At 42.2% G+C, this 11032-nt stretch overlaps 1 protein-coding gene across 1 annotated transcript; it reads left to right on the top strand.

The window, feature by feature from the left end:
* The first annotated feature begins 2015 nt into the window (after nt 1-2015).
* On the top strand, nt 2016-4104 carry LOC147892771 (3,9-dihydroxypterocarpan 6A-monooxygenase-like). Its single transcript, XM_087387066.1, has 2 exons — nt 2016-3003; nt 3270-4104. The coding sequence occupies exons 1-2, from the start codon at nt 2068-2070 to the stop codon at nt 3879-3881; spliced, it is 1548 nt and encodes a 515-aa protein (XP_087243192.1). The 5' UTR covers nt 2016-2067; the 3' UTR covers nt 3882-4104.
* Nucleotides 4105-11032: the final 6928 nt, after the last annotated feature.

Below are 11032 nucleotides of genomic sequence, written 5' to 3'. Positions count from 1 at the left end.
TGAGAGGGGGAAAAATTGTTAAGGCAATTGTGGTCATCAACACAACTTTTCTTTTGGATAGATCTCTAAGGTCAAAGATGCACAAAGGCTTTTTTGAGAAGAAGATGCACACACACTATAGTCAAGAAATCAGTGTAGCCCAAGCCACCATGCTCTTTGTTAAACAAAGCCTAGCCTTCAATAATTATTAAAGCATGAACAAGGAGTGAGATATCTTTGCATTCTAAGGTCATGCTAGTACAATATCAAGAATATACATAGGCTCAAGTGGCCAAAAGATGGATAAAGTTTTGTTGAAATAAAAGGGAAAAGTCACGTTCACTCACAAAGTCCTGATAAAGATTGTATTGGAAACCAGATTAGAGAAGCTATCAAGTGCCAGCTTACATAGCATGCTTACTAGAATGTCTAAAGAGAACTTGTCATGGGCTAGCTCATACATCCACTTGCCAAATCTGCATGGTAGGTAGCTGAGAGGAAGACATTTGCTTTGGAACATGAGGATAAGATGAAGCATTTATTTTCTCCCATACCCTCATCAACCATAAGAACACAAGACATAATGGACTTCTTAGATGAACCTCAGAGATCTCTTAGGATTTCTAGATATTGCTTTCTTTTGCTATACTTTAATGCATACTTCTATGACTAGTTTTATCTTTTGCTTCACTACAATACATACTTCTATATTGCTTTACTGTAGTACATGCTTCAATAATTAGTTCTAACTTTTGCTTTAATAAATGACCCTCAGGGAATCTCTAGATATTGCTTTCTTTTGCTAGACTATAGTACATACTTCTATGACTAGTTTTACCTTTTGCTTTACTACAATACATACTTCTATATTGCTTTACTATAGTGCATACTTCAATAACTAGTCCTACCCCATAGTTCATACTTCAATAATTACTCCATTTCTCTTTACTCTAGTGCATACTATATTTCTTTCTATTACTTTAGTGCATACTTCTATAATCGGACCTACCTTCTCATAAGATTACATCCTAGCAATATATTTTCCTATAATATAAAGTAAAGGCATCTCCCAAGGTCATTTCCAACAAAGTCATTTTTAATGGTGGAATGGCTTGTGAGCCATTTTACTTTATAGAGCTACTCAAGCAAAATGAATAAAAAAGGAAGTGGCAACCATGTGGGAAGTGGAAAGTCTAATGGAAGAACTGTTCGATTCAACAAAGGCAATGGGAGATGGAAGTGTGAGGTTGAAAGAGACATGATTGGCTTAGAGCAATGTTCATCAATAACAGGCGGGATTTTTCACATTTTTTGTTTTGAGATAATTAAATTTGAAGGTTTTAGGAAGAGAAAGAAGGTGAATGCTCATAAATAATTCATAAGACTTGCCTGAGAAGTGTAGCGTGGAAAAGAAGGTGAAAAGCTGGGCGCGGCGAGAGAGAGAGAGAGAGAGAGAGAAGGAAGAGAGAGAGAGAGAGAAGGAAGAGAGAGAGAGGGGGGGGGGTTATGTCAAAGTTAAATTGTAGTTGAATTGTAATATGCCTAAATTTGGACTAAGTTCAAACAAGAGTTTCATTACTAAGGCTACCTTTCACAGGCCAAAAAAGTCTACATCCCGTGCATAAAGTCATAAGGCACGTAGAACATGATGCTTTTATTATGTGAGGGTAACTCAATAAACTGTCAAGGTTTTAGGAAGACAAGGAAGTCTACATCCACGTGCATAAAGTAATAAAACAGTGGACTTTCATGTTAGAACATGCTATATTATTGATGTGAAGGTAACTCGAAAGAAAAACGGGCAGACGGAGGGCCTGGCTTACACGCAATGCCTTGAATTTCTAAGCATCCATCCTCGAATTTCTGCATGACGGGATACCCGCATAAATCTTGCACGATTAGGATAAGATAATCACGACTACAAGACTATTTCTAAGCATCCTCGAATTTCTGCATGACGGATAGCTACATGAATCTTGCACGATTAGGATAATATAATCACGACTATAACTTATAAGACCGCAGCTCCAGAGACTCTCAGCTGCAGTTCTTGACCTCCCCACTTGATTCCTTGTTTCTGACTGCAAGATGATCATGGTTTGGTGCAAAATGAGCGCGGAGATGCTACTTTTCCTCCCTACGTTCATCGTCTGCCTCATTGCTTCTGTTCTCTTGATCACGAGGTGGCGCAACTCCACTTTCCCGCCCGGCCCTCGCTCCTTGCCCATTCTTGGCCACTTGCACTTGCTCGGAGAACTGCCGCACCTCTCGTTCCACAGATTGTCCAAAGTTTATGGTCCGTTGATAGGCCTCCGCTTTGGTTCCGTCCCTGTTATCGTCGCACACACACCTGACTTGGCCAGGGAAATACTACAAACGAACGACCTCGCATTCTTTTCTCGAATGCGAACAGCGGCGGCTGTCCACATCATGTTCGATCGCTCAGACATCGGTTTTGCTCCTTCTGGCCCTTATTGGCGCCTGATGCGCCAACTTTGTGTTACGGATCTCTTCAGTAAACAGAGGCTCGAAGTTTTCAGGCCTATGAGACAAGAGGAAGTTGCTGCCATGATACGATCCATTTGGAAAGACAGCAGCACGGGAGGGGAAATAACGCTACATCCAAGGTTGTCATCTACAACAAATAACATTATCTCCAGAATGACCCTCGGGAAGACATTCTCTGAGCTGATCAGCACGTCCGAAGGTGCCTCCAGAAACATTGTCGAGCTGTTGATAGAAGTATTTTCTCTTTTTGGCGCGTTCAATATTGGGGACTTTCTCCCATACCTGCAATGGATGGATTTGCAAGGCTACGTGAGACGTATGAAGATAGTGAGGAAAAGCTTTAGCACCGCCTTCCAGAAAATTATTGATGATCGCCGTGAGCTAAGGATCAAGGAGTCTCATCATCCTAAGGACTCTCATCGTCCTAAGGACTTATTGGACGTTCTTCTATCTGTCTCAGAAGATAGCCTGCGGGACGCGCCGATTACAGATGACAATATCAAGGCGGTCTTGACGGTACTCCTCATCAAATGCCAACTTTGTGTCTAAACATTAAAAAACCGCAACCATAAAATAAACGCTCGCTAACGCATGCCTTCAATGTACGCTTGTCGTCAGGATATAGAAAAGCGTAGAGGAGACGATTCATACACACGGAGAGAGATAGAAGAACAGGCGATGCAAATTGGTTATGTCGTTTCGATGTTGTTTGGTTTGTTTTATAGAGAGACTTGCGTCTCTTCGTATTAGATGATTTCATTTCATTTTACATTTCAATACAGGATATGTATGCCGGCGGAACAGACACAGCCTCCTTGAGCGTTGAGTGGGCACTGGCAGAGCTTTTGAGAAACCCAACAGTCATGAAGAAACTCCAAGATGAAATAGAATCAGTAGTGGGAAATCAAAGGCTCGTTCAAGAGTCCGACATTACTCAGTTGCCGTACCTGCGTGCAGTGGTCAAAGAGACGCTGAGATTGCACCCACCTGCGCCGTTACTGACACCCCATGAATCGACGAGGCCGTGCGTGATAGCTGGGTACCATATCCCGGCCAAAACAATCGCATTCGTGAACGTATGGGCGATAGGCAGGGATGCGAGTGTATGGGAGAAACCATTGGAGTTCTGGCCAGAGAGATTCGAGGGAAGCGATATAGAAGTGCGAGGCCAGCATTTTCAGTTCCTGCCGTTCGGGTCAGGAAGGAGATCATGTCCAGGGTGGATGTTGGGAATGAACATGGTGCATCTGATGTTGGTAAATCTGGTGCAGGGGTTCGAGTGGTCACAGATCGATAGTGTGGACATGAGGGAGAAGCCTGGCCTGACGGTTTCGATGGCACAGCAGCTGGTGGCAAGGGCGATGCCCAGGTTGTCTGCACATCTTTATGCATAGCCAGTATATGAGTATGATTTTTCTCCGAGTTGAAACCCACGAGCTTAGAGCTTACTTCCTATGAGGTTTCACAACACACCCTTTCTTGGGAAATAGTACAAGTTGGTTGCAAGTCATAGAGCAATCCAAATAGTCTATGAAAACTTAGCATAGAACTTATGCGTATATAGCATGTTGTAAAATCATACATTATATTACATAAAACATAGCATGTTCATAATAAGATATCATGTACCACAAATGAACTATGTGCTCACTAGTGGGCAGCACGTGGAAAGCCACGGAGTAAAATGGTGGTGGTGGTATTGTTGTTGAGTTTGCTGTTGCCGTAGCCTTCGTTTTGCTCATGCTCCCTTACACGGCCTTGCTCATTGAGGATCTCTTTGATTTAACGAACCCAGAGAAATGAGAACATAAAAACTAGAGCAATGATTAGAGATTACTAACCTGGTCAAGTCTTTGAGCTACTCACCTTCAAGCCTGCTCTGCTGCTCCAACTATTCTTTGACGGAGGGCTTTTCGCGGTAAGCTTCATCGACTCTTTCTTCAAGAAACTGCGTTGCTTCATCTTTTGAACGTCTCTGAGACTACTGCGCTGATGCTCTGTCATGCCTGGTGTTTTGTTTCTCCTTTCCTGTAGGCGATTGATGTCAGCCTAGGCTGATTGGGCTCTCACGTCTCTCACACACACAACAACAAATGATTGCTCCGATCTGCACATTTTGCATCGCAACAATTGATTTATTCGCATCGTACATGTAGCAAGAGCAAGAGAAAAAAGCCAACGAATGGACATAGCGTGGCTTTGTGGTATTCGCTTCATTCACAAGCCTTTCAAGTGTCTCTGTCTCCTCTTCACGATGCACACAACCAGAACTCACACACCAGCGGAAGGCTTAGCCTCAACTCTCTGTCTCTCTAATTTGCGATTAGTCTCTCTGGTTCATGACAATTGCAAGGAAATGAAACTCTCATGATAATTGCGAGGAAACAAAACTCTCCCGACAATTGCGAGGAAACAAAACTCTCGCTTAGCATTAATCATATTCCATGACCTACCAAAAATCACGAGCTACAGGGAAGCTATGGTGATGCAGAGAGATGCGCGCATAACTGCCCACGTTGAATCCACTTGTCTCGAATCCACGTGTCCCACTTTTTTGATCCAATGGCCCAAAATTTTCAATTTTAATCTAAGGGTGGAGGATTTCCCAATAGTCCTCCCCCAAAGCTCTCCTTAAGAGAGAAAGAGATATATATGACACAAAAAGAAATCCAAGCACTACATGTCCATATCATAATCTCATGTTTACTGTGGCTGATATATATGGCAAACGATAATTAATATTACCTTAGCATGTCCATATCATGCTAACAGATAGCACAAGCAAACTATGTCATAGCACATCAAACATAATAAAATATCATGTAGCATAAGTGAACTATGTGTACCATTACTAGTACAGCTAACCACAAACACAACAAGACAAAGCATCCACAGACGTGCACACAGATGCGTTTACTGAACTAAAAAAAAAACTTACGGGTGCATTTATTTGCACGTCTATTTGTACGTCTAGAGACCCGCATCTAATGGCACGTCTATATAGCAGACAAACACACGTATAGACGCATATATAGATGCATAAATAGACGCTCTGCTAAAAAATTTAAAAAACAGACAGATGCATCGTTAAACGTGTGTATAGATGCATTTGGAAAGGGTCTTATAGATTCTTTTATAGACGCACAAATAGACGCTACTCGAACAGATAGACGTATATATAGACGTGTTTATAGACGCACTAATAGACACGCTACATAATATTTTTTAAATTTATAGAATGCTGTGTATGTTGTGTATGCTATGTAGTTACAGGAATCCCATTTCCACATTGTGTAATTCAATTCTTACAGCCAACCGCATTTCAATTAGCACTCTTGCAACCACGTCTATAGCCGACAATTACAATTCCAAATAAAACATCATAACTCCAAAACGTTTAGTTCACAAGGCATTAATTGATAGAACATTGCACAAGAAAATTGAAAGCTCAAAAAGTGCTTGTATGTACATATAGCACGAAGCTAAGCCACGTGATGTGGCTTCAAGTACAAAAAATAAGAGGAGTGTATATACAAGAGGCATGAAGCCAAGCCAGTGGCTTTAAGTACAAAAAAGAGTAGCTAGCACTACTTCTATGACTAATCTAAGTCCTCCACGTCCTCGCTCCCTTTCACGCTCCCTTTTGCGATCCCTTCTTTGCCTCCTTCCTCGTCTTCTTCCTCGTCTTCTTGTGTAGGGGCCTATAAACAAGGGACAACATATATCAATGTATGAAAAATCAAATCTTTACTTATAATATTGACATTATTTAATTACTTTCAAATACCTCGGGGGACGCTCCAGTAGCCCAGATATATTGCTCCTCAGTAATCAACCCATCATGATAGAAGTGCTTCTATGTATCTCCTCTGCGATGGTGGCCGTGGTAGGCTATCTTGACAGGAGTAGTGTATTTGCCCACGATATCAAGCTGCAAGACGACACAATTTACGGAGGGGTTAGTACAAAGAAACAACCTCCTAATAAACTACATAAGCAATATAATTTGAGATCGATACTTACAAATTGGGCCTCCCATGATTCAACACCCCCTGCTCCAAAATGCATGCTTCCATATTGCTCCATTTGGATCCTTCGTGCCTCCATGTGCTGCAGATTGGGGTCCTCCCTCGCTGAATTCATTACTTTCTTCCACTCACGCTTGTGAATGGTGTGGGGCGGGCCCCTTGGTGGTTGACCTTCCTCGAGCTTGGCAAGCTCCGCTAGCGCCTGCCTCTTAAGCGAAGATCTTTTATTGCCAAGTATCGTAACAATCTTTGACTTGGCCCATTTATTTGTGAACTGATAATTGGGGGGGTTAGGATACCTAGAGCGAACAGTAGTGAGGGTCTCATCAACCAACCTCTTTGGCTCGTCTTTTTAGTGGATAAAGCAATCTATGTAATTGTTAGAAATTACAGAGCGCATGAAGGCCATGATGTCCTTCCCCCGTGCATCCATCAAGATGCCTCTTGTCTGAGTGATGTCATTGAAGATCGTACCATCACTCAGAGGCATGTCTAAATCATCTGAATCATCATCGTCCCCACCACCACCCCTCCCAAAGCATTGTGCCATGCATCCCCCACCGGTCTCCCTGCTATTATGCTAGCTACTATGTCGTGTCGAGCTAGTACGCTGGCCACTCGTAGCTGGAGACTACACGGGACTACATGGACCACTCGTAGGTGGAGAACCGAGTCTCGACTACACAGGAGTACGCCGATGGCTCTACGAGATAGAAGGACCTCCTAACGGCATGGGGGAAGGGGCATAAGATGGCATGGGGGAAGGGCCTCGGCTGTGTAGCCAGCTAGGCTGTGCTGACTCTGCTGGGGTAATCTCAGCTGGTGTGGGATTGGGGTGGTTTGGAGTTTGTAGTACCGACTCCTGGGGGGTGTTTAGAGTATCCGTCATGTAGCCGTATAACTCCGCAGGACTAAGAGGGTGCCCTAAAAGGTTATATAACTCCCTAAAAATAGACTCCCGGAGATTAGGTGGGCTTGAAGAGCTTCCTAGCCACATGTTGAATTGGAAAAAAGAAAAAAAGAAGATTTTTGATCAGCTGAGAAGAGAAAAAGAGAGAGAAAAGGGAAGGGCAGAGAAGAGAAGGAAAGGGAAGGCAAGAGAAGAGAAGGGAAGAGAAGAGAAGCATCTAAAATTGTCGGAGCGCATCTATAGATGCGTCTGAGAAGCACGTCTATTTTTGCATACAATAGCGCATCTATAGACACGCCTGCCTGTGTATGTAAACAGGCTAGAGCATTGATAGATGCGCCTGTAGACACGGTTTTAGATGCGCTCTGAGACATGTCTATAGATGCGCTATAGACGGACTATTTTAAAAAGTGGAAAAGGACATGTGTCCAACACAAAAGTGTAACACTGATACCAAAATGAGCCATGGTAGAAAACCAAACAGGCAGAAAGATCAAGGTCATGAGATCAGACAGAGGAGGTGAATACATGTCTTCATCATTCATGAACTTTTGCAAAAATCACGACATTCAAAGACAATTCACATGTGCAGATACTCCTCAACAGAATGCAAGAGCTGAAAGGAAGAATGGGACTTTAGCAGACAATGCTATAGCAATGCTTAGTGAAAAGCATCTTCCGAATCAGTATTGGGCAGAAGCAATAGCTACAGCTAACTACTTGCTTAATCGGCTTCCTACCGAACCGATACAAGGTATGACTCCTTATGAAGCATTCACTGGACACAAGCCACGCATTGGGCATCTCCGCATATTTGGTTGCATAGCATATGCCCACATACATGATGATCATCGCAGGAAATTGGATGCGAAGTCATGCAAATGCATCATGGTTGGCTAAAGCAAGCACCCAGAAGTTGGTATAGCAGAATTGACAAGTATTTTGCTGATCTAGGATACATGAAGTCCAATGCAGATCATACTCTCTACTACAAAGTTCAAGGGGACGACATTACTATTGCACTTTTGTACGTAGATGATCTGATTGTGACAGGAAGCAAGGATAGCTTCATCAGAAAACTAAAACAAGACTTATCTGCAGAGTTCGACATGAAAGATCTTGGACTTATGCACTATTGTCTTGGAATTGAGTTCTGGAGAGATTCAGATAGCACATTCATGAGTCAGCTCAAATATGTTGACAGTCTCCTGGAGAAGTTTCATATGGCAGATTGCAAGATTGCAGCCACTCCCATGGAATAGAGTTTGAAACTTACTAAAGATTCAGAAAAGCCTACAGTTAATGACAGATACTACAGGTAGCTCATTGGATCTCTTATATATCTGACAATCACACGGCCAGATATTTGTTATGCAGTAAGCTCACTAGCACAGTTTATGGCAAATCCAAAACAGTCTCACTGGAATGCAGCCAAAAGAGTATTGAGATACATCAGAGGTACAAGATAGTTTGGGATAGAATACAAAGGAAGCCATCCACGGTTGCATGGATACTGTGATAGTGACTATTTGTGGAGATCATGAGACCAGGAGATCGACACAGGGATATGCATTTTTCCTTGGTCAAGGTGCTATATCATGGTTGTCAAACAAATAGCCAACTGTTTCTTTGTCTTCGACTGAAGCAGAATGTAGAGCACTCACTACAGGTGCATGTGAGGCTATATGGCTCAGAAAACTATTGTCAGAAACAAATTACTTTGATGAGTCAAAGCCAACAACAATATACTGTGATAATCAATCGGCTCAAGCATTGGCCAAAAATCCAGTATATCACTCTAGGACAAAGCACATTGATGTCAGAGAGCACTTCATCAGAGAAAGAGTGTTACTTGGTGACATCACACTGCAGCATTGTAATAGCAAAGAGAATGTTGCAGACATCTTTACCAAACCACTCGGTAAAGAGCTATTCGAGAAACACCGACTAGCTCTTGGTTTGACGCAGAGGAAGAACATTCCCATTAAAGGGGTGTGATGGAATGTAATGCTCAGTCCTTCTTCGATTCCCCAGAATCATCATCTTGAGGGAAGGCCTACTTCATGATGTTGATCTTGAGGGAAGGTGTTGAGAGTTCACGCTCAACATCATGTGATCATGTGTGCATAGCACCATCACGTGATCATATGTGCATAGCACTAACCTTATAGAGTGCTATAAAGGAAAGGGTTAGATCCCCTAACCCTAACCCTAAAAGCTCCCTAAAAGGGTTTGTATATATTCTATTTTTTCAACTAAATCTAGTGTACAGTTAGTCATTTGTGGTGTGCTCTCTAGCTGTGCCCTCTCTCCTCATCTCCACTCTTCTCCTCTCCCCTCTTCATATTTTGTCATGCATGTGGTGTTTGAAGGGAGCCTTTACAAAGAGCAAGAAAAGAGGTGTAGAGGAATTATATGGCTTGAAATCTCATGATTGGCACAAGATGGTCCAAGTAAGTATTTTATGTGCATAATATCTTTTTCCTTTCAAATTTGTGAGTAAATAATTATAAGCAAGTAATCAACCACCTCCTCGTGGGTTCAGTTCATACTACCTACTAGCATTTCTCGTAGTGCATCGAAGGACGTGAGAGATTGTATTTACAAGATGGGCGAGCTTGTGAGGTACTTTACATGATACAAAATATGATGCATATCAATGCTCCATGCAAGGTGTTCATATTGCTAATATGGTGTACTTTTTCCTCTTCTAGGTATGTGAGCTCAAAGGAAATAGATCCCACCATGCTTGAGAATGCTTGAGTTATGTCAGTGGAGGTGGTTTGTTTAGTGGAGGAGACATTTCCACATTCTATTCTCACAAGCCAACTACATCTTATAGTGCATTTGGTGGATGAGATTGCTATATGTGGTACTATACATGCACGATGGTTGTTCTTCCTCGAGCGCTTCATGAAGACCTTGAAGGGCTTTGTGAGACAAAATGCAAGACCCGAAGGTAGCATGGCCGAGGGTTGGTTGGTACAAGAGTCACTTGTATATATTTCTGAGTTTCTTGTTGATGTGGATAGCTCTCTCCCACGACTATGGAGAGATGATAAAGACCTAACGATGACCTCTATTGTGCCTCAAGGGAAAGGACGCAACAAAGTAATAGACACGGAGTTGCATAATAGTATCAACCTCTATTGCATGCTTAATAGTGATGTGATGAAAAGATACAAGATACGAGGATGTAAAGGCAAGAAGAAAAGAAGAAAGGGCATTCTTTCATACACACACAGATCTCGTGTGCCATACCCTCAGTATCTAAGAGCACTTCCAAAGGATATTCATGTGGATTGGCTACTTGATGAAATGGAGAAAGCAGAGAAAGATGAGGGGATGCATATTACAATGGAAGAATGGGAGTATGCTAGGGGATGCATGAGCAAGGTCGGTATATAGAATGTTATGCATAAGTTAGGAGCTATCAATAATTTAGATTTCTTATTTAATTAATTTTTTCTTAGTGTACTATACTATGTTCAATGCTATATGGTGTGAGGGCAAGCGTTTTTGAACACAACGGATTGATGATAAGAGAAACACACAAGATTGTGGCATCATTGCTAGCTTTGAGGGAGCCAATGGAGCCATGGATGAT

Source organism: Dipteris shenzhenensis, chromosome 16 (genome assembly GCF_047967505.1).
Source record: "Dipteris shenzhenensis isolate YYH24624 ecotype China chromosome 16, Dip_SZ_1.0, whole genome shotgun sequence".
In the NCBI taxonomy this organism is placed as follows: domain Eukaryota; kingdom Viridiplantae; phylum Streptophyta; class Polypodiopsida; order Gleicheniales; family Dipteridaceae; genus Dipteris; species Dipteris shenzhenensis.
This window is presented reverse-complemented; position numbering and strand designations above follow the sequence as displayed.

Excerpts from the sequence above, each read along its gene's own strand:
- LOC147892771 (XM_087387066.1), top strand. The coding sequence starts at position 2,068 with ATGATCATGGTTTGGTGCAAAATGAGCGCGGAGATGCTACTTTTCCTC. Across the intron at positions 3,004-3,269 it reads ATATCAAGGCGGTCTTGACG|GATATGTATGCCGGCGGAAC; the intron begins GTACTCCTCATC and ends ATTTCAATACAG.